The sequence below is a fragment of the Salmo salar genome, chromosome 16 (genome assembly GCF_965601325.2).
Source record: "Salmo salar chromosome 16, fSalSal1, whole genome shotgun sequence".
In the NCBI taxonomy this organism is placed as follows: domain Eukaryota; kingdom Metazoa; phylum Chordata; class Actinopteri; order Salmoniformes; family Salmonidae; genus Salmo; species Salmo salar.
Window position 1 is genome coordinate 80,312,946 of NC_138306.1, and position 23,062 is coordinate 80,336,007.

Sequence of the window (23,062 nt, forward strand, 5' to 3'; positions counted from 1 at the left end):
TAGATGAGAAGTTTGTCTCTGTTGCTCTGGAGGTCTCTGGGGGGACCAGAGCAGCCCTAGCTGTAGGACCAGAGCAGCCCTAGCTGTAGGACCAGAGCAGCCCTAGCTGTAGGACCAGAGCAGCCCTAGCTGTAACAGCTCTGTCCCAGTCCTAGGGGGCAGCGTCTGTGACTGGGAATCTGTTAGGGGCTCTTCTGCATCACAGGCTGTCCTGCTGCTAAGACTCTTCTCTCTCTCTCCTCTCTCTCTCTCTCTCTCCTCTCTCTCTCTCTCTCTCTCTCTCTCTCTCTCTCTCTCTCTCTCTCTCTCTCTCTCTCTCTCTCTCTCTCTCTCTCTCTCTCGCTCTCTCTCTCTCTCTACCATTGTCCAGGGATGTGACTAAAACATCCCGCTGTGATTTTTGGCTGTAGTTCCTGCTGTTCCTCTCTCTTGTACCATGGAATCGCTGGCAGCAGCCATGGTGGCCCCATTACAAAGGTCCTCACTGATTGTCTCTGTGACCACCACACTAATTCCCACTTTAGAGAACAGCGACCTATGTGGTTGTGATGATGATGATTTTCCCTGTACCCCCTCACCATCCTTTACTGTGTTAGCTGCACCCATGTCATCCTCACTGTCATCAGAGCTATAATCAGTTTCTTCTTCATCATCCTCGTCATCATCTCCCTCAAGCTCGGGCTCTATGGTGGGCTCTGATGACAAGATATCCCCAATACGATCAATGATCTACATGACAAGAGAGAACACTTCCAGCTCCATTCCTTCCAGAAAATATTCCATCAGAACGCCATCATTCCTTTCAAAACTGTTCTCCTCAGACAGTTCTGTAGGCCGCACCCCTTCTCTCTCTCTCTCTCTCCATCGCTCTCTCTGCTCTCTCTCTCTCTCTCTCTCTCTCTCTGCTCTCTCTGTATCTGTCTCTCTCTGTCTCGCTCTCTCTCTCTCCATCTCTCTCTCTGTCTCTCTCTCTCTCCCCGTCTCTGTCTGTCTCTCGCTCTCTCTCTTTCTCTCTCTCCATCTCTGTCTCTTTCTCTCTCTGTCTCTCTCTGCTCTCTGTCTCTCTGCATATGTCACCTCTCTCTGTCTCTCTCTGTCTCTCTCTGTCTCTCTCTCTCTGTCTCTCTCTGTCTCTCTCTGTCTCGCTCTCTCTCCATCTCTCTCTCTGTCTCTCTCTCTCTCTCTCCATCTCTGTCTCTTTCTGCTCTCTGTCTCTCTCTGCATATGTCTCTCTCTCTGTCTCTCTCTGTCTCACTCTCTCTCTCTGTCTCTCTCTCCATCTGTCTCTCTCCGTCTGTCTCTCTCTGTCTCTCTCTCCCCCTCTCTCTCTCTGTTGTCTGGTAGATGGGGACTATCTATTGTGAATGAATTATTGGGGCAGACAGGATTGGTGTATGCAGCAGACTGCATTCAGTTCTGGTGCACAATAACATCTTATGATCAACGTTCTAGGACAATCCTTTAGGTAAATAATGTGCACTTTGTCTGCAGGGAGCTGATTGTTTAGTGTTTGTTCCTAATATGTTAATCTGTCAAGAGTAAACACCATCTAACCTACTTTATAATTGGATTAACATTCTTTACAAGTTTATCTGTCTGCACAATGTAAAACTACAAAGCTTTGCTTATGACTCAGGGTTATGGGGTTCCCACGGATATGTTTGGCAATATAGGAGGCTGTTTAAATTGTGTAACATACCAGTTTATTAAAGTCACCTTGAGGAGTTTTGTATGGTCTCAAAACAATATTTGTAACTTTTCACTTTCACGTGCATTTTACCCTCCTCAACGCTAGAGGGCTCTGTAGATTTCCCTAACAACTCGTAAATTGCCCTTTTTATACACGGAAATGACTACTGTCAACATGCCGACACACGTGTGGCGTGCTTAAAATAAATGAATGTACTCTTTCTGTGATGTTTATGATCATTTAAATAATAACAAATATAGGGAACAACTACCAACATGAAGTTTGCTTACAGGGTAAGTGATACAACTCAGTAGATTGTATCTGCTTGCTAGCTTTTTAGTTAGTTAGCTAATCTTTCTCATTTCTGCCTCTAGTTTTCCAATTTGTTGGGAGCTGTGTATCGTCATGGGAATCTGAGTTTCTCCAAGGATGGCAACTCTGTGATAAGTCCGGTGGGAAACCGCATCTCCGTCTTTGATCTAAAAAAGTAAGATGACATCTGATTACAGGATTACTAGTATCTGATAACTAGCCACGTGTTATAGCTAGCTAGATTCCTTTACAAGACTGTTGATTAAAATACATTTTTAACTTATTGCGTTTGGAGAACAGACTGACTGAACACGTCCTCTTTCTAACAGCAACAAGTCAGAGACACTGCCAGTGTCCACTGCCAAGAACATCACCTGTGTCGGCCTCTCCCCCGATGGGAACCTGGCTATACTGGTGGATGAAGATGGAGCAGCGTTGCTGGTCAGCCTGATCACAAGGGCTGTTCTCCATCACTTCCACTTCCACAAACCTGTGGCCAGTATCCGCTTCTCTCCTGATGGCAGGTCAGTCCCTCACGCGTCATGACACACGCTGCGTTGCTACATCATTACATCAGCTGATGTAGCCTAATTTCTGTTGGTGTGACTCTCTCCTGGTCCTCAGGAAGTTTGTGGTAACCAAGGAGAATGTAGCGTTGATGTACCACGCTCCCGGGAAGAACCGGGAGTTCAATGCCTTTGTCTTGGACAAGAGCTACTACGGACCCTACGATGAGACCACCTGCATCGACTGGACCGACGACTCCAAGTGAGTCACTGGCCCACCCAGAACATGTTTCATGTCACCTGGCAATGGAAAACCAGCTAACACTGCTTACCCCTACCGCTGGAGGTTAGCATCCCCAGTACACAGTTTAGTCTGGTGACCCTTCATTATATAATTGTCGTAGAGAGAAACCCCCTGCCTTAACTCTGTTTCCCCCACGCAGGTGCTTTGTGGTGGGCAGCAAAGACATGTCTACCTGGGTGTTTGGAGCCGAGCGCTGGTCCAACCTCATCTACTACTCTCTGGGGGGACACAAGGACATCATGGTGGGCTGCTTCTTCGAGAAGGACAGTTTAGATGTGAGTGTTCTCTCTGGGGTTTCCCCCTCAGCCCTTCTCTGTGTCCAACATGTACTAGGTTTCTCTATGTGCCCTGTGTGTGTATGCAGATTGGAACCTGCGTGTGGTTGTGCATCATTTACCGTATGTGAGTTAAAGGGATACTTCGGGATGTTGGCAACGAGGCTCTTTGTCTACTTCCCCAGAGTCTGACAAACTGGTGGACACCATGTTTATGTCTCTGTGTCCAGTATGAAGGACGTTAGAGGTAGCACAATGACTTGAGTTGAATGGGTATCGATCAATCAAATGTATTTATAAAGCCCTTCTTACATCAGCTGATGTCACAAAGTGCTGTACAGAAACCCAGCCTAAAACCCCAAACAGCAAGCAATGCAGATGTAGAAGCACGGTGGCTAGGAAAAACTTCCTAGAAAGGCCAGAACCTAGGAAGAAACCTAGAGAGGAACCAGGCTATGAGGGGTGGCCAGTCCTCTTCTGGCTGTGCCGGGTGGAGATTATAACACAACATGGCCAAGATGTTCAATGTTCATAGATGAACAGCAGGGTCAAATAATAATAATCACAGTGGTTGTGAAGGGTGCAACAGGTCAGCACCTCAGAGTAAATGTCAGTTGGCTTTTCATAGCCGATCATTCAGAGTACCTCTACTGCTCCTGCTGTCTTTAGAGAGTTCAAAACAGCAGGTCTGGGACAGGTAGCACGTCCGGTGCACAGGTCAGGGTTCCATAGCCACAGGCAGAACAGTTGAAACTGGAGCTGCAGCACGGCCAGGTGGACTGGGGACAGCAAGGAGTCATCAGGCCAGGTAGTCCTGAGGTATGGTCCTAGGTCCTATGGTCTTCCTCCGAGAGAGAGAGAATTAGAGAGAGCATACTTAAATTCACACAGGACAACGGATAAGACAGGAGAAATACTCCAGATATAACAGACTGACCCTAGCCCCCCGACACATAAACTACTGCAGCATAAATACTGGAGGCTGAGACAGGAGGGGTCGGGAGACACTGTGGCCCCATCCAACGATACCCCCGGACAGGGCCAAACAGGCAGGATATAACCCCACCCACTTTGCCAAAGCACAGCCCCCACACCACTAGAGGGATATCTTCAACCACCAACTTACCATCCTGAGACAAGGCCGAGTATAGCCCACAAAGATCTCTGCCACGGCACATCCCAAGGGGGGGGGGCGCCAACCCGCTATCTGCTAGCATGCCAAAACCCTGAAGTATCCCTTTGTGTGTGTGTGTGTGTGTGTGTGTGTGTGTGTGTGTGTACATGTTTCCATAGTAACCTGCTGAATATGTGTGTGTTCCAGTTGTACACAGTGAGCCAGGACGGGACGCTGTGTGTGTGGGAGAGTGACACGGAGCTGGACGGGCTGGTTCTGAGAAAGACCAGGCTACCAGCGGAGAGAGGAGAGGAGGAGAGAGGAGAAGGAGAGGAGGAAGAGCCCAGAGGAGAGGTGATCAGAGGGAAAGGAGAAAGACCCAAAGAGAAGGAGGGAACCAAGAACGTCAGATACAAACAGAGGAGCAAGTATGTCATCTCACAAACCTGTTTTAGTATCTGTGGTACAGCAGCAGACTGCCTCGAAGGTTTGCCTGGCCACGAGTCTAACCAACTCTTACCAAGCGATTTACAAATAAAGATTGATGATACTTACATTTGTTTTGGGCCGACTGAGTGTTACCAATGTGAGGTTGGTTTCTGATTGGACGCTGCCTGTTGTGTTGTCTCCATCAGACACTTCTTCAACAAGGAGGGTGACTTCAACAACCTGACGGCTGCAGCGTTCCACAAGCCCACACACATCCTGGTGACTGGGTTCGCCTCGGGGATCTTCCATCTCCACGAACTGCCCGAGTTCAATCTCATCCACTCCCTAAGGTCAGGGGTCACACACACACACACTAACTCCTCGACTGTTGAACCACTCAATGACCAGTTTCATTCAGGCCCCAAGCCTGCAGTTCTTGCTCGTGGGGTCATTCATCAAGTTGTTAGGACAATTAGGTTTTGTTGTATTATTAGTAGCAATAACAGCCTGTATGTTTTCATGTGTTCTCAGTATCTCAGACCAGAGGATTGCCACAGTGTCAATGAACAGCTCTGGCGACTGGATAGGCTTTGGCTGCTCAGGTATGTTCTCATGGTGTCTCAGTTAACATACCCAAATAGCACATCCAAACCTGCAGTGTTTAACAAAGGAACAAAATATCATCAATTACTCGTGTGACATGTTGCCTTGTGTGTTGTCCAGGTCTGGGCCAGCTGCTGGTGTGGGAGTGGCAGAGTGAATCCTACGTGTTCAAACAGCAGGGACACTTCAACAACATGGCTGCCCTGGCTTACTCCCCCGACGGACAGTACATCGCTACAGGAGGGGATGATGGGAAAGTGAGTTCTTATACATTTTTCTCCATGGCCTGTTAGCTGCTGTGTCACAGTTGTTCTGTTGTGCCAAATCACATGTTGGCTGAATGATACAACGTTTTTGGAATACCAAGGTCATGAAAATGGTGACCCTGGCCGTGACCCCACTCCCTGCGGGAGCTATAGGGGGAGTTGGGATATGCAAGAAACACAATTACACAACAAATATAAGCAAATGATTGTATGGTTAGGTAACAACAGCAGGATGTTCCTGTGTTTTCAGACAGGCATGTGAATGCTGATGGTGTTCTGTGTTTCAGGTGAAAGTGTGGAACATGACCAGCGGCTTGTGCTTTGTCACGTTCACAGAACACACCAGCTCTGTCACTAACGTCACCTTCACCTCCAGAGGCTTTGTCATCGTCAGCGCCTCCCTGGATGGAACGGTCCGAGCCTTCGACCTTCACAGGTAAGAGAACACACCTGGTGAAGGCAGCTTCACCCCACACCTTCACACCACACCTACACACCTTCACACCACACCTACACACCACATCACACCTACACACCACACCTACACACCACTACACACACCTACACACCACACCTTCACACCACACCACCACGCCACACCTACACTCCACACCTACACTCCACACCACTCCACACCACACCTGGTGAAGGCAGCTTCACCCCACACCTTCACACCACACCTACACACCTTCACACCACACCTACACACCACATCACACCTACACACCACACCTACACACCACTACACACACCTACACGCCACACCTTCACACCACACCACCACGCCACACCTACACTCCACACCACTCCACACCTACACACCACACCTGGTGAAGACAGCTTCACACTACACACCACACCACAAACCTGTTTAAGACAGCCATGCACCATACTCACCCTTTCAATTAAAACAACAAACTAGCAATGCAACATTATATAAACCTTCCCAGAAACATGTTTTTCCTTTCAATCACATAGACTAGGAAGGTTTGATAGAGAAACAGGCTCTATGGTTAATGAGTGGTTCATACTGATGGTTGATTGTCTGGAACTACTGTATCTACACAGGTACCGTAACTTCCGGACGTTCACGTCTCCACGGCCGGCCCAGTTCTCGTCTCTGGCGGTGGACCCGAGCGGGGACCTGGTGAGCGCTGGGGCCCAGGACTCCTTCGAGGTCTTCATCTGGTCCATGCAGACTGGACGCCTGCTAGAGGTCCTGGGGGGCCACGAGGGCCCGGTGAGCTGTCTGTGCTTCAGCCCGGTGCAGTCCATCCTGGCCAGTGCATCATGGGACAAGACGGTCCGCCTCTGGGACATGATGGACAGCTGGCAGACCACAGAGACACTCCGTCTCACCTCAGACGGTAAGCCCCGCCTCAGTCTCCCCTCAGTCCCTTCCACAGCTCTCTGACTGACTGACTGTTAATGGGATAGTTTCCTGCTAAATTAGCATTTCTTCGTCATTTTCTTAATCCAGAGTTGTTAGTTGTTTCCAGACAGACACTTAGTCGTAGTGTGGCTGAGTGTAGAGACGATTTGGGATTCAGCGGAAGTAATGGTAGTAGGGGAAACACTGAATGAATGTCTCTGTCTCCGATTGGTTGTGCAGGCCTGGCGGTGTCGTACCGGCCGGATGGCCAGGAGCTAGCCGTGGCCACGCTGGACGGAGAGATCTCCTTCTGGAACCCCCAGTCAGCCAATCAGACAGGCTCGGTCAGCGGACGCCACGACCTGGAGATGGGACGCAAGGAGACCGACAAGATCACCTCCAAACAGTCCGCCAAGGGCAAGTGAGTGGAATAACCTGGATGTTTCTGCCAGTGTTCTGGTTATTGGACCAACAGTAAATTTCCCTAGCAGCGTCTAAGCAATTACCTCACAAGTTTCCCTTCGGGCATTAAGTGTGGCCACCCGTACTGTGTATTCCAGGTCCTTCACGTCGCTGTGCTACTCTGCAGATGGGGAGTCCATTCTGGCTGGAGGCCAGTCCAAGTTTGTCTGCATCTACAACATCAGAGAACAGATCCTCATGAAGAAGTTTGAGATCTCCTGCAACCTGTCCCTGGACGCCATGGAGGTACAGTACTGACCACAGGTTGACCTACAGATCACTGGTCTATCAGTCCATATGTACTCTGACTGAGCACACCTTCAGAGCATATATACAGTACACTGTGCTAGTAGAATGGCGGCTAGCTGTCTTCTAGTCAGATGTGTTGCGTGAGATTGATCTCGTCTGTTTTCTGTCTCCTTCAGGAGTTCTTGGACCGGAGGAAAATGACAGAGTTTGGGAGTCTGGCGCTGGTGGATGAGGGGGTGGGTGATGGGGACGGGGTAGAGCTCAGTCTGCCCGGGGTTAGGAAAGGAGACATGAGCTCTCGCCATTTCAAGCCTGAAATCAGAGTGAGCTCTATCCGCTTCTCTCCTACTGGTTAGTATCAGGATTACAAGTGTCTTATCTGAGCTGGTTCTGCTGAAGAGTCCACCTGGTGCATCATTCTGTACCACGGATATCCAATGTCAACGCTTTTCTCTCTTTCCCCTCCACCTCTCTCTCTTCTCTCTTTCCACTCCTCTTCTTTCTCTCTTCTCTCTTTCCACTCCACCTCTCTCTTCTCTCTTTCCACTCCTCTTCTCTCTTTCCCCTCCACCTCTCTCTTCTCTCAGGTCGTAGCTGGGCTGCTACCTCCACGGAGGGCCTGCTGACCTACTCTCTGGACGGGGCGCTGGTGTTTGACCCCTACGACCTTGACCTGGACGTGACCCCCGCCAGCGTCCGCCGACAGCTGCGCCAGGCCGAGTGGGCGACAGCCATCGTGCTGGCGTTCCGCCTCAACGAGACCGCCCTCACACAAGAAGTCCTGGAGGCCGTGCCACACCACCAGAGTGAGTGCTCATGGGTATTTCTGTTTCCGTCAAGGTGTCATGTGACTTTAATTTCTGGTCAAAAGTGCTGCGATCTGTACTAGTTTGTAAAAATGAGAGGTTGGGTCTTGGAGGGTGTAAGAGTTAGTTTTTTGTAACCACAGACCAGTAGATTATCATGGTAGTAGTCACACGCCATCAGCATGTCCTCTGTGTGTGTTTTAGTCGCCGTGGTGTGCGGCTCCCTGCCTGATGTCTATGTAGAGAAACTGTTAGGTTTCATAGCAGCAGCCCTGGAGCGATGTGGTCACCTGCAGTTCTACCTGAGCTGGTCCCAGTCTCTCCTCACGCAGCATGGACAGAAACTCAAAACCAGGTGGGTACTGCTGGCCCCAAACACACCATAGAAAAAACAGTTCAACATTTACTGAGAGGAGAAATGGCATCTTGTAGAGTCATTTAGATAAAGGATTGTGAAGCCGCAGCAGACTGCTAAACACTGTTTTATGTTGATCAGGTCTGGAGCTGTTCTGCCCACCATTCAGTCACTGCAGAAGAGTATTCAAAAGCACTTTGAGGATCTCTCAAAACTGTAAGTCCAAATATATTGCATCTCTTTTTTTTCTCTCCGTCTCAGTACAGACTGTTACAGATCTGTGTGCGTCCTGCAACAGTGTGGAATGTGGTCGTGTTCATTTGTCTCTGTGTCCTGTGCAGTTGTGACTGGAACATGTACACCATCCGCTACGCAGTCGCCCTGTCGAAGCAGAGGGGTGTGAAGAGGACAGCGGGGGACGCTCTCTGTGACAAGGACCAGAGCGAGGACTCTGAGGTGATGAGCGAGGCCTCTCTGGAGGAGACAGACATGCTCATATAGGACGCAGCCATAACCTCGAGTGGTGTACTTCCCTTCATCCACTCTGACCTGAATATAGGGCCAGGAAAACCATTGAGTGGTATGAAGCAGACCCAGTGCAGTTCTTCTACATCTAACCACTGATAAAGGAAAGGAGACAAAGCCACTCAAGAGCACGGTGATGCAGCTTCAACAAGGTTCTGTTCCAATATCTACACTAGCATACCACTGCTACATTCCAATGAAGCAATGTATGGGGCCAGCATTTTAAGTACTGTAGTATGCAGCCCAAGAGGCACTGACCTCATCACACAGGGCCTCTCCCAGTGCCTTCAAGATGGCCACCAACAGGCCAAAGGATTAACCTGTTTATTTACAAAGTCCATGCAACCGTGTTTGTTGTAGTAAACTGTTAGAAAAATGACTGAATAGTTTAGTGTTAAGTTACCTGGAACACCACCAGCTCCTGTGATTGAAATAGTGATGGGGGAAATGTATACAGTTAAGGACCGCGATATCATTTTGGTTACCAAGTAGAAATTCTATTTGTCATCTTATAGCTTGTCACTCAACATAGTAATTCTGGGTTGCTAGCGATACTAAAATAAACAATTTTATTTCTCCAAATGAATGTCATTTTCCTAACCCTGAGATGCAGGTTTGGACAACTGGTTGTTTCTCATAATATACACCACATGAGAAATATACACAGTACAGGGGTCAGCTAGATGCAAAATCATACCTGATGACAATAGTAACCAAAAATCAATTGACCCTCGAGTGGCTTGAAAGTTCCTTTCAGAACAATACTGGTCTCCATGTTACTTCATATTAAAGGGGAAGAATTTCAAGTACTTACACGTATATTTAAAGGAAGACTCGAATCAGTAGTCAGAAGCAAGAATTGTGCTGCCTTGCTGGATTCAATCCGTGTCAAAATGCAAAGGTAATTGAGTCGACGTATACCGTGAATGCAGTCTCTGAACATTGCCTTTAAATTTCAATCCAGCAGATCTAAGATATGGATTGAATTCTGTCTTTAAAGTCTCGTCTTCCAAACCGAAACCGTTCATATCAATTTTACTTACTGTGTTTGCATGTTTAAAATGCTTACTCTGGACAATGCATTCAAAGGCCACATTTACAGTAGTATTCAGTTGCCAGAGTGTCACTTCTTTTTGGTACATTAAATCATAAACAATGGGTCCCTTACTCAGGCTGCGTCCCAAATGAGTCCTGGTCAAAGGTTATACTCTACATAGAGAACAGTGTACCATATGGGACAAACCCTCACTTAGAAGTTAAGTTTCCCCAGAGCACAGATCTAGGATCAGCTTACCTTACCCTAGTCCTCCATAGGGGGGAACACTAAACCCCCCCCCCCCCCCAGATCAGTGCATAGGGGCAACTACATCCTTAAACAGTCTGTCTATATATACATGGCAACTTATAAAAGTAACCAAAGCTTTCTTTACACAAAGACTAGTCCTTTACAATAACCCTGCATTACCATTTCTTGGGGCCACGAGACTCAAGTTCTGCTCTCCAACCCAAACGGTCTCAGCAGGCAGTGGGTTCAACCAAAGAGGGTTATAAAAGTTCTCTCTCTCAGACCATTTACATACTAGACAAACCCAGAACAAAATCTAAGTGCTCCAGAAACCCACATTGCAGTTCATTGTGAGAACGAGTTCTCCCAACGTTATTGCTCTACATTAGTGAATATCGTTGACAAGGAACAAGGAGCCAAAAATGACATGGATAGATATTGCATACACAACCCATATTCACCACCCCACAGTCACTACACCCCCCCATTCACTCAGTAACACAAGAAGCGCAGTGTCCATTAGGATCTAGAGCAACATCATTCCTAAACACCAGATTTATTCATACTGGGTCCATTCCACACTACAGTTCCCATCAGCCACTGGGCTCCAGGCCAACAGTTGGTTTCCAGGTAACGGTTGGATTGGAGCGTTGACATGGAATGTTTGTTTTGGCCATTCAACCAAAGGAACGGGGAGGGAGTGGTCCAGTAAAACTGAAGAATAGCAGGATGTGTCCTTTCTTGGCCCCGCACCTTCTTCTGATCCGCCGCAATGCATCACGGGCCACAGTCTACTTGTGGCCTGGGTAAAAACAAAACAGAGAGAAAGAGTTTAATACCACCAGGCCACATAAGAGGGGATGTTTTGCTATACATGCCAGGGATTGAAACTACATGGTAATGTCATGCAATTGATGCAAGCTGGTAGTATCGCTAAGTCTTGGAAGGAAGAGGTAGCAGGAGCTGTGGTGTTACTGCAGGAGAAACGATCAGGTAAAGCATGTGATTGTTGCAGTAGCAGCAGGTTGGGAGAGCTAGTCAGTCTAACTTTGTTAGGACAAGAGTTAGGATACAGATTAACCACACAAAAACACTTCAACACACCACTTTAACCCTCAGATCAACTAAAAGCTAGTCTGTATGATAGAGTACACACACACCACAACGTTCAGTCAGATTCATTCACCCTTGCTCATAGAAAGTACATCACACACTTCCTCTCTCATGCACTGTTAGCACATCCACACTAAAGCGGACACTGACCTGCGATGTATTTTGCTCCAATTAACATTAACATGCTACCCAGAATGTAAAAGCCCAGTGGGACACTACTGAAGATACTAGTTTCACCTGGACGATGTCCAAACCCAGGTCCAATTCAAGCAAGACAGAGGAGAGAGAGAGAGAGAGAGAGAGAAACAGCGGGACAGAATTACCACCTCTGGGTACAGCTTAACTAGCCTGTTCCAAGATCCCTTTATTTCTACTGTCTTGCCAACTCCTACGGTCATTGGCATGACGATGACCATAAGAGTTGGCAAGACAGCACAAACAGGCCTGGGACCAGGCCACAGCTCAACAACAACATTGCCACTCTAGATTACAATGTTTTGGACTTTTTCTCCAGTTTAGGAATTGGAACAGCCACCCAGTCTATCACTGTATTCATTAGGGGCACCACTGTTCAGTCTTACTGTTCCTTGATGTTGTTATACACATTGCTATTATGGAGCAGCCTACATTAAACCGGTCAGGGGAAGTGGAGAACAGTCCCTACCATTTCCATTAGAGATGGGTTCAGTGGTTTCCCAGTTCATGGCTCTCTGTACAGCCTTCTTCCAGCGAGCATATCTAAACTCACTCTCTACAGAGGAGAGAATGAGAGAGAACGACAAATAAATACATGGGCACAACAGCAAACATTGTGCAGTTGTTTGCTGGGTTCATGTATATTGTCCTGACCATAGGCTCCCTGACCTCCAGGGTTCATGTATATTGTCCTGACCATAGGCTCCCTGACCTCCAGGGTTCATGTATATTGTCCTGACCATAGGCTCCCTGACCTCCAGGGTTCATGTATATTGTCCTGACCCTAGGCTCCCTGACCTCCAGGGTTCATGTATATTGTCCTGACCCTAGGCTCCCTGACCTCCAGGGTTCATGTATATTGTCCTGACCTCCAGGGTTCATGTATATTGTCCTGACCATAGGCTCCCTGACCTCCAGGGTTCATGTATATTGTCCTGACCATAGGCTCCCTGACCTCCAGGGTTCATGTATATTGTCCTGACCATAGGCTCCTTGACCTCCAGGGTTCATGTATATTGTCCTGACCTCCAGGGTTCATGTATATTGTCCTGACCATAGGCTCCCTGACCTCCAGGGTTCATGTATATTGTCCTGACCATAGGCTCCCTGACCTCCAGGGTTCATGTATATTGTCCTGACCATAGGCTCCTTGACCTCCAGGGTTCATGTATATTGTCCTGACCTCCAGGGTTCATGTATATTGTCCTGACCATAGGCTCCCTGACCTCCAGGGTTTATGTATATTGTCCTGACCATAGGCTCCCTGACCTCCAGGGTTCATAGAGAGACAGACAAATACTTGACCCATGTCTGTGTTCAAACAAAAAGGAGCTGCTAGCAATGAAATAAGGTAACAGCCTTACCTCCAGAATTGATAGAGACAAATACTTTTGGCCTACAGTCAACGCCTTGGACACACCTACTCATTCCAGGGGTTTTGATTTTTACTATTTTCTAAATTGTAGAATAATAGTGAAGACAAAACTATGAAATAACACATATGGAATCATGTAGTAACCAAAAAAAGTGGTAAATCAAAATATTTTATATTTTGAGATTCTTCAAACTAGCCACCCTTTGCCTTGATGACAGCTTTGCACACTTGGCATTCTCTCAACCAGCTTCATGAGGTAGTCACCTGGAATGCATTAACAGGTGTGCCTTGTTGAAAGTACATTGGTGGAATTTCTTTCCTTCTTAATGCGTTTGAGCCAACCAGTTGTGACAAGGTATGGGTGGTATACAGAAGATAGCCCTATTTGGTAAAAGACAAAGTCCATATTATGGCAAGAACAGCGCAAATATGAGAAAGAACAGTCCATCACAGGGCTCCCGAGTGGCACAGTGGTCTAAGTCACTGCATCTCAGTGCTAGAGGAGTCACTGGCCGTGATTGGGAGTACCATAGGGCGGCACACAATTGTCCCAGCATCGCCGGGTCTGGCTGGGCTAGGCAGTCATTATAAATAAGAATTTGTTCTTAGCTGACTTTCCTAGTTAAAAAGGTTCAATATTATTATTATTTTTTATCTTTACTTTATGGCATGAAGGTCAGTCAATCCGGAACATTTCAAGAACTTTGAAAGTTTCCTCAAGTGCAGTCACAAAAACAATCAAGCGCTATGATGAAACTGGCTCTCATGAGGACCGCCACAGGAAAGACCCAGAGTTACTTATCTGAGGATAAGTTCATTACAGTTAACTGCACCTCAGATTGTAGCCCAAATAAATGCTTCACAGAGCTCAAGTAACAGACACGTCTCAACATCAACTGTTCAGAGGAGACTATGTGAATCAGGCCTTCATGGTCAAATTGCTGTAAAGAAACCACTACTAAAGGACACCAATAATAAGAAGAGACTTGCTTGGGCCAAGAAACACAAGCAATGGACATTAGACCGGTGGAAATCTGTCCTTTGGTCTGATGAGTCCAAATGTGAGATTTGTGGTTCCAACTGCAGTGTCTTTGTGAGATGCAAAGTAGATGAACGGATGATCTCCACATGTGTGGTTCCCACCGTGAAGCATGGAGGTGGTGGTGTGGGGGTGCTTTTCTGGTGACACTGTGATTTATTTAGAATTCAAGGCACGCTTAACCAGCATGGCTGCCACAGCATTCTGCAGCGATACGCCATCCCATCTGGTTTGCGCTTAGTGGCACTATCATTTGTTTTTCAACAGGACAATGACCCAACACACCTCTTGGCTGTGTAAGGGCTATTTGACCAAGTAGGAAAATGATGAGTGCTGCATCAGATGACTTGGCCTCCACAATCCCCGACCTCAATCCAATTGAGATGGTTTAGGATGAGTTGGACCGCAGAGTGAAGGAAAAGCAGCCAACAAGTGCTCAGCATATGTGGGAACTCCTTCAATTTGGAAAAGCATTCCAGGTGAAGTTGGTTGAGAGAATGCCAAGTGTGTGCAAAGCTGTCATCAAAGCAAAGGATGGCTACTTTGAAGAATCTAAAATATATTTTGATTTATTTAACACTTTTTTGGTTACTACATGATTCCATAGTTTTGATGTCATCACTATTATTTTAAAATGTAGAAAATAGTAAAAATAAATAAAACCCTTAAAATGAGGAGTTGTGTCCAAACTTTTGACTGTATGTCTGTGTTCAAACAAATAGGAACTGCTAGTATTGAAATAAGGTAACAGTGCTTTACATGTCCCTTACCTTCAGGGTTGATTTGTGGCTCAAACTTCTCAGAGGTGACCTCACTGAGGTCCTCAGGATGCAGGCTCCAGACACTGACCCCCTCTGCTGCCCCTGCAGCCATGGCCGCCCCCAGGGCAGTGGTCTCAGGCATGGAGGGCTTCACTACAAACACATTCTTCCTCATCATTGTGGATATTAACATAAACATAGTTTGTGTGAAAGAGAGAGAGAAGGACAGACTTATCGAGACAAAGAAACAGAGAGAGAGAGTCTCTTACCAACGGGGATGCAGAGTATATCAGCTTGCAGCTGCATCAGTAGTCTGTTGGAGGTCATGCCCCCATCCACCTGGAGCTGGGTCAGAGGGATGCCACTGTCCTGGTTCATCGCATCCAGGATCTCTCGAGTCTGGAAACAGACAGCTTCCAACGCAGCGAAGGCCAGGTGACTCTTGTTAGTGAACTGAGTCAGACCACAGATTATCCTGTGTATGAGAGCGAGATAAGTTATTTTACACTTCTTGATATAACATTCCTTCTTTACCAAATGTAAGGGAAAGAGAATGAGCTAATTTAAAGACTATGCTGAATCCAAGTTGTTCGAGTACTCACCCTCGTGCACTGGGCTCCCAGTAGGGGGCGTACAGACCAGAGAACGCCGGGACAAAGTAACAACCGTACGACGTGCCCACTGAAGCTGCCAGTTTCTCTGAGGATGAAGGAAACGAGGAGGAGAGGCATGGAGACGAGAGGCATGGAGACGAGAGGCATGGAGAGGAGAGGTAGTCATGTCATGAGGTGTTCTGGAACACATCCCTCTACTAGTGTTGTGAAGGACAGGACTTCCCCTTACCCAGCTCTGTGGAAGTCTGAATGATCCCCAGGTTGTCCTTCAGCCAGCGAACCACAGCCCCCGCTATGGCCACTGAGCCCTGGCAACGACCAATCATAGACCAGTAGGGGAATTAAGGACCAATCAGAAAATAGAACTGATAACAGACCAATCAGGTCAGAGATGAGTGCATAATAGTGCTGTACAAGTTTCATCTATGATCCATGCCTACCTCTAGTGCGTAGCAGGCAGGTTTGTCTCGACCTAATTTGTACGCCACCGTGGTTAGTAGGCCATGCTCCGACATGACAGGCTGCAAGAGATAACAGTTAAACAGATATATTAAAACACAACTTTCAAGAGACAGGCTGTCTAGGCTGAGTGATGTCACAGATGAATGTTCCAACTCTTAATTTTTTCTTTTTAAGATCATTTGGAAGAAAAATCACCTTGGCCCCAGTGTTTCTGAGTAGAAAGCAGCCCGTTCCATATCTGAAAGATAGTCATACCTGGTCACTGACGTTTGTCACAGAAAAATATCTTACAGTACATCCCAAATATATGGTAATATCACCAGCTATGAAAAGCCTATGGAGAGAAGTCTTACGTGTTTTTGGCCTGCCCTTCCTGAAAGCACATCTGTCCAACAAGAGCAGCCGATTGGTCCCCAAGACACTGTAAACAAAGACCCTTCAGATTGGTGGGAACAGGTGCCAATCACTCCTCATAACATCAGGAAATGTAATAAGAGACATTGAATAGAGTAAGACAGGATGTTTCAAAACCTACCCCTGAGATGGGTATGCCACTAAGACAGCCCGATTTCTGTCAAAGAAACAAAACGTGTTAGAAAAATGAACAGCTTCACAGTTTAGAATTCTGGCCAACTCTGTAACCACAAGACCCAGCAAAGCAAGACTATTCCCTGTATAAAACGCCATGCCAGCTTGATGTTTCAAGCTGCCGTAAAAGTGTTATTTGTGTACAGACAGACTGTAGAAGTGTTTTACTATACAGTATGGTGCTGTAGCCAACAGAAGTTCTCGATACAGCCAATCAAAGAGCATGAAGGAGACAGACGAATGCGTTTGTCTTGGAGACAAATGGTTTAAGGCACACAAGTCAAATATCTTCACTCCCATTGAACTCACGATAACCCTCAATCACCAAAAGGGGCTAGGGATCGAAATAGAACTGAGCCGACCGAAATGGAACTGAGTGGAAGAGTGAAGAGATTTACAGAACAGCTTGTAGAAACACGTCAACAGGATGAGGAGCAGCCAGACAGGAAGTAGACAGCAGCCCACTGAACACCTGGGCAAGGTGTGGGGCATCGCAGTAAGGTGTAGGGCGGCATCATCCACAGTAGCGGAGCGGCATGCCACGACAGGAAGCACACACCCATCCAGTACATTTCCAATCTTATCCAGGACGGTTTGGTGAATGTTTGTTTCAGTCGGACCTGACTACTCAAGATGTGTTTTACAAATACACTACAAAAGTATGTGGACACCTGCTCATCGAACATCTCATTCCAAAACCATGGGTATTGACATGGAGTTGGTCCCCCCCCCCCCCCCCCTGGCTGCTATAACAGCCTCCACTCTTCTGGGACTTGCTTCCATTCAGCCACAACAGCATTAGTGAGGTCGGACACTGACGTTGGGCGATTAGGCCTGGCTCGCAGTCGGCGTTCCAATTCATCCCAAAGGTGTTCGATGGGGTTAAAGTCAGGGCTCTGTGCAGGCCAGTCATGTTCTCAAACACCGATCTCGACAAACCATTTCTGAATGGACCTCGCTTTGTGCACAGGGGCATTGTCATGCTGAAACAGGAAAGTGCCTTACCCAAACTGTTGCCACAAAGTTGGAACTACAGAATAGTCTAGAATGTCATTGGGTTAAGATTTCCCTTCACTGGAACTAGGGGGCATAGCACGACCCATGAAAAACCCAGACCATTATTCATCATCCACCAAACTTTACAGTTGGCACTATGCATTGGGGTAGGTAGCGTTCTCCTGGCATCCGCCAAATCCAGATTCATCCGTCGGACTGTCAGATGGTGAAGCGTGATTCACGCGTTTCCACTGCTCCAGAGTCCAATGGCGGCGAGCTTTACATCACTCCAGCAGACGCTTGGCATTGCGCATGGTGATCTTAGGCTTGTGTGCGGCTGCTCGGCCATGGAAACCCATTTCATGAAGCTCCCAACAAACAGTTATTGTGTTGACGTTGCTTCCAGAGGCAGTTTGGATCTCGGTACAGAGTGTTGCAACCGAGGACAGGCGATTTTTATGCACCAGTCCCGTTCTGTGAGCTTGTGTGGCCTCCCTCTTTGCGACTGAGCCGTTGTTGCTCCTGAACGTTTCCACTTCACAATAACAGCACTTACAGTTGACCAGGGCAGCTCTAGTAGGGCATAAATTTGACGAACTGACTTGTTGGAAAGGTGGCATCCTATGATGGTGCCATGTTGAAAGTCACTGAGCTCTTCAGTAAGGCCCTTCTACTGCCAATGTTTGTCTATGGAGATTGCATGGCTGTGTGCTCGATTTTATACGCCTGTCAGCAACGGGTGTGGCTGAAATAGCCGATTCCACTAATTTAAAGGGGTGTCCACATACTCGTGTGTGTAATATATATATATATATATATATATATATATATATATATATATATATATATATATATATATTGTGTGTGTACCATGAAAATCTGTTTCACCCAAACTTTTAAAATGCTTTATATCCTATACAATAAAAGGGGGGGGTAAATCAATATAAGTACATTTTAGGGTGAGGCCTTCAAAAGTCTTGCTCAACACATCTAACCATTGTCTTATCTCAGTGGCTTGGAAATGCACCTTTGGATGGTTCAATCACTTTGACACAGAAGCAAGATGACTGGGGATCACGTTCTGACATAACAATAACAGTGATGAGGACATCGATGAAGACCTCAATACTCACCAGGCTAGAACATATCTTCTATAGACAACAGGGACACACACAAAAGAATGCTTGTGACAACACCTCAAGCAAGTACAGACTATGAAAAACAGACTAAATGCCCTACGAATGTGATTCATAAATGCTTATGATTGGATAGAAGCACAGCTAAGCACAGGTTCAGTTACATAATCATAAGCATGTTGAATAGACAGAGCAACACTTCATAATTCACCTTCTCCCAACCCACAGACATTCACACAAAGACAATGGGGACTTACCATTAAGCCGTAGATTTCTGAGGAACTCCTCACTTTTGGGAGAATCTCCATTGGAATATCAAAATACCTGAAAGAACGTGTCAAAAACAGGAACAAGTGTAAATAAACAATTAAAATAAATAGAAGATATGGTTTCTCACACTGAATGGACATGTATGAAGGAGTACACTATGTATTGGACATCCACCTACTTGCAGAGCTCTGGGTCCCAGTCCAGGGTGTGGATGTTAAACAGCATGGTCCTGCTGGCGTTGGTCACGTCTGTGCAGTGGACTCCCCCACTCTTCCCCCCTGTCAGACACTGTGGGGGGGGGGGCAAACACAGACACCTGTCAGACACTGTGGGGGGGGGCAAACAGACGCCTGTCAGACACTGTGGGGGGGGGAGGGGCAAATACAGACACCTGTCAGACACTGGGGGGGGGGGGGGGAACAGACACCTGTCAGACACTGTGGGGGGGGGGGGGGGGGGCAAACAGACACCTGTCAGACACTGGGGGGGGGGGGGGGGGCAAACAGACACCTGTCAGACACTGGGGGGGGGGAACAGACACCTGTCAGACACTGTGGGGGGGGGGGGGGCAAACACAGACACCTGTCGGACACTGTGGGGGGGGGGGAACACAGACACCTGTCAGACACTGTGGGGGGGGGGGAACACAGACACCTGTCAGACACTGTGGGGGGGGGGGGAACACAGACACCTGTCAGACACTGTGGGACACTGTGGGGGGGGGGGGGCAAACAGACACCTGTTAAACACAGACGCCTGTCAGACACTGTGGGGGGGGGAGGGGCAAATACAGACACCTGTCAGACACTGGGGGGGGGGGGGGGGGGGGGGGGGGAACAGACACCTGTCAGACACTGGGGGGGGGGGGGCAAACAGACACCTGTCAGACACTGGGGGGGGGGGGGGGGGGGGGGCAAACAGACCCCTGTCAGACACTGTGGGGGGGGGGGGGCAAACACAGACACCTGTCGGACACTGTGGGGGGGGGGGAACACAGACACCTGTCAGACACTGTGGGGGGGGGGGGGAACACAGACACCTGTCAGACACTGTGGGACACTGTGGGGGGGGGGGGGCAAACAGACACCTGTTAAACACAGACACCTGTCAGACACTGGGGGGGGGGCAAACACAGACACCTGTCAGACACTGTGGGGGGGGGCAAACAGACGCCTGTCAGACACTGTGGGGGGGGGCAAACACAGACACCTGTCAGACACTGTGGGGGGGGGCAAACACAGACACCTGTCAGACACTGTGGGGGGGGCAAACAGACACCTGTCAGACACTGGGGGGGGAACAGACACCTGTCAGACACTGTGGGGGGGGGCAAACACAGACACCTGTCAGACACTGTGGGGGGGGGGGGGGGGGCACAGACAATACTGGACACGTAAGATCTAATCAGAAACACAGCGGAGGACAACTTGTCTTGGAGTATACAGATGGCCATGGTGGGCCTTTCCTATCCTTACCACTCACACAGACATGATAAACCCCATCTAAAGAGGTGTGTTCATCCTACCCAGATGAGCCAGGAGTCAACGGTACCGAACATGGCTCTGCGTGTCAGAACTGCCTCAGCGACCTCGTCCACATTATCCATCAGCCAGCGAAGCTTCACAGCACTGAAGTACGTACTGATTGGGAGACCCGTCTTGTGCTGAGCAGAGAGGGGGGACAATTATGACAGACCTCAGAGAGGTGGAACTGAGTTCTTCTTTTGTTTTACTTCAGATAGTTGGGATTGTTTCTTGGACACATTTGCCTGTGATGTCTGGGTAAGCTAGGCCTGATAAAAACATGATCTGCTGTCTGTGTTCCCCAGCATCTCACCTTCAAATGGTTCTTGTTTCTCCCAGGTGTCTTGTTGATCAGACGCTCCACGGTCGACTGGGTCCGCAGGTCCAGCCACACTGCACACAACCAACACAACCTGGGTCTTTAAAATCCTTCCAGGCCTTAGATGATGGCTTTAGGTCATGAGGAAAGAGATGTGAACACAGCCACATATTCATATCTCACCGATAGCATTGTAGAGGGCCTCGCCCGTCTCTTTGTCCCAAACCAACGTCGTCTCTCTCTGATTGGTCACTCCAATGGCTAGAAAGGTTCACATTTGGTGAGTGAAAGTGACAGTCTGTAGCATGAGGAAGTGTTTGTGTGGGTGTGTTCAGTATGTGGTGTGTGTTTTACCTTTGATGTTGGAGATGTCAACGTTGAGCTGGGTGAGTTTCTCACAGGTTCTCTCCATACACTCGTACACAGACTGCAGGATCTCTTTGGGATCCTCCTCCACCCACCTAAACAGAGGGTTAAAGGTCAGAGGTTAATAGACCTCAGAGGTTACAGGTCATCCAGTTTGAATGGAACTAACAGGGGATTTGTAGAGGCAACACGGCTGCATGTACTGACCCTTCCTTGGGGAAACTCTGGTTGATCTCAACCTGATGGTGACTGAGGAGCTCGGCTGTTTTAGCATTGAACACCTGGGGATGAGAAGAGAGAACAGGAGTGAACATCTGGACCAAAGTATCTCTGCTACCTAAACCTCAGAGCGGAACTGAAAAACAACTCATGACAACACAGATGAAAACAGGAGAGACGGACGACAACAGGAGAGAGAGCACACAGAGAGCACACAGAGTTATGATGTATCAGTTGTGGGAGAGGAGAGAAGAGGGGACAGCGTTAAGGGAGATGGGACAGACAGCTCCATGCCCCATCACAGTAGTGTCCTCAACAGCAGACACCTCTCCAGGAAATGTGACAACAATAACACGGACAGCTCTTTAGCAAATCAAAGTGTCCTTGTTAGTCATTAGCTTTCACACACACCCACCCCTCCTTTCCTGCCTTCCCTTCAGAGGGCTAGTGAAACATTTTGAGATTTTAGGGGTGACCTGTCAACCTGTCCATTCTGGTCCAAACCGGCTTCCATAGGACACAACAGCTGGTTTCAATGCGGGGTAAGAATATGCCATCGGCGAGTAGCAGCAGGGGGGAGGACTGGGACAGAGTGAGGGAGAGAGTCCCTCCAAGCCTACTGTTACACAAACCTCAGGCACTGGAGGATGTGCTGGTCTGCACAATGAATGAATTACAGACTCAGCATTTCTGTAGTGGCTACACATAGGATAGTCCTACAGGATAGTCCTATCCACAAAAGGGCTGGTGTGTGTGTGTGTGTGTGTTCAGGCTTTCGCTCCAGCCATCAGGTTCATGTGTTTAGTGAAGTATTTCAGCTGGAGAAAGAGCCTGCAGCCACTTGGAGATGTAGGCCTAATGGCTGCAACAACCGTATAGAATTTACAAGCCGAAATGACATCCAAGAGGAAGACAGTAATTTAGTCAATTAGCTAGGAAAATTGAGTTAAGTGACCCTTAGTTAGTCCCACTACAGGCCTGCAAGTTCGTGCATGAATGAACGATTACTAAACAACAAATATGCAGAAAGCACAAACATTCCGTCGATAGGACTAGAATATAATGTGTACGACTATATAGGCTACATTAAAAAAGGAGATTGGAGAGTTATAATGGAATCAACCGGGTGTCTAACTAGGTTATTTAAAGGACATTCACCGTTAGGCGAGAAGAACCATTCAATGCGACTGCGGGGGTTGTAACTCACCAGGAAACGCGTCGAGCTCGTTCCCTGGTCGATGGCAGCAACGAGAGGCCCCAGCATTACCCTGCTCGAAAACGCAGCCATTCTACTGTTTATGTGCCCTGTGTCCTTGCGGTGGTCGGGGCTAGCAGTGGACTGAAGCTGGTTTTCTTTTGCTACTGACACTTCGACCGCTTAAGCGGAGACACATGCGTGAGAACGCTTCTGATGACGCAGCAGCACCAATTATTGCTATCTGGGATCCTTGAGACGTCCCTACCCTTTTACCTAAACATAACGCTTACCTACAGTAACCATTTTAAATATCAACGTCAATGGACGTCCCAAGG

At 47.9% G+C, this 23,062-nt stretch overlaps 2 protein-coding genes across 5 annotated transcripts; one reads left to right on the forward strand and one right to left on the reverse strand.

Moving 5' to 3' along the window:
• Nucleotides 1-1,844: 1,844 nt before the first annotated feature.
• LOC106574871 (periodic tryptophan protein 2 homolog) lies at nt 1,845-9,850 on the forward strand. Its single transcript, XM_045698030.2, has 18 exons — nt 1,845-1,983; nt 2,065-2,177; nt 2,332-2,526; nt 2,627-2,770; nt 2,952-3,087; nt 4,409-4,629; nt 4,837-4,980; nt 5,162-5,232; nt 5,354-5,490; nt 5,787-5,935; nt 6,568-6,866; nt 7,112-7,292; nt 7,432-7,579; nt 7,759-7,933; nt 8,170-8,388; nt 8,593-8,743; nt 8,885-8,959; nt 9,085-9,850. Exons 1-18 carry the CDS (start codon nt 1,966-1,968, stop codon nt 9,242-9,244), a joined length of 2,736 nt encoding a protein of 911 aa, XP_045553986.1. The 5' UTR covers nt 1,845-1,965; the 3' UTR covers nt 9,245-9,850.
• On the reverse strand, nt 9,819-23,046 carry glpk3 (Glycerol kinase, testis specific 1). 4 transcript variants are annotated; one of them, XM_014150988.3, is made up of 20 exons: nt 22,737-23,046; nt 21,518-21,591; nt 21,299-21,405; nt 21,128-21,205; nt 20,939-21,018; nt 20,628-20,765; nt 19,281-19,390; nt 19,090-19,156; nt 18,830-18,847; nt 16,648-16,683; nt 16,466-16,533; nt 16,308-16,350; nt 16,091-16,171; nt 15,880-15,958; nt 15,639-15,735; nt 15,306-15,511; nt 15,046-15,189; nt 12,331-12,417; nt 11,817-11,903; nt 9,819-11,355 (listed from the first exon to the last, which is right to left on the reverse strand). In XM_014150988.3, the coding sequence occupies exons 1-20, from the start codon at nt 22,815-22,817 to the stop codon at nt 11,345-11,347; spliced, it is 1,692 nt and encodes a 563-aa protein (XP_014006463.1). In that variant the 5' UTR covers nt 22,818-23,046; the 3' UTR covers nt 9,819-11,344. The 4 variants fall into 4 exon arrangements, with proteins under 4 accessions (XP_014006463.1, XP_014006466.1, XP_014006467.1 ...); XM_014150991.3 differs by lacking the exon at nt 11,817-11,903 and having other exon boundaries at nt 22,737-23,045; NM_001173758.1 differs by lacking the exon at nt 18,830-18,847 and having other exon boundaries at nt 11,094-11,355; nt 22,737-22,964.
• Between the last annotated feature and the right edge of the window lie 16 nt (nt 23,047-23,062).

What these genes read in the sequence shown, in the direction of transcription:
- LOC106574871 (XM_045698030.2), top strand. An exon ending in CGCTTCTCTCCTGATGGCAG is followed by an intron (nt 2,527 to 2,626) that starts GTCAGTCCCTCA and finishes CCTGGTCCTCAG; the next exon opens with GAAGTTTGTGGTAACCAAGG. An exon ending in CAGGAGGGGATGATGGGAAA is followed by an intron (nt 5,491 to 5,786) that starts GTGAGTTCTTAT and finishes TCTGTGTTTCAG; the next exon opens with GTGAAAGTGTGGAACATGAC.
- glpk3 (XM_014150988.3), bottom strand. Translation starts at nt 22,817, where the DNA reads ATGGCTGCGTTTTCGAGCAGGGTAATGCTGGGGCCTCTCGTTGCTGCC. An exon ending in CAGAGTTTCCCCAAGGAAGG is followed by an intron (nt 21,406 to 21,517) that starts GTCAGTACATGC and finishes CCCTCTGTTTAG; the next exon opens with GTGGGTGGAGGAGGATCCCA. An exon ending in ACCCATCTCTAATGGAAATG is followed by an intron (nt 11,904 to 12,330) that starts GTAGGGACTGTT and finishes GACATCGTCCAG; the next exon opens with GTGAAACTAGTATCTTCAGT.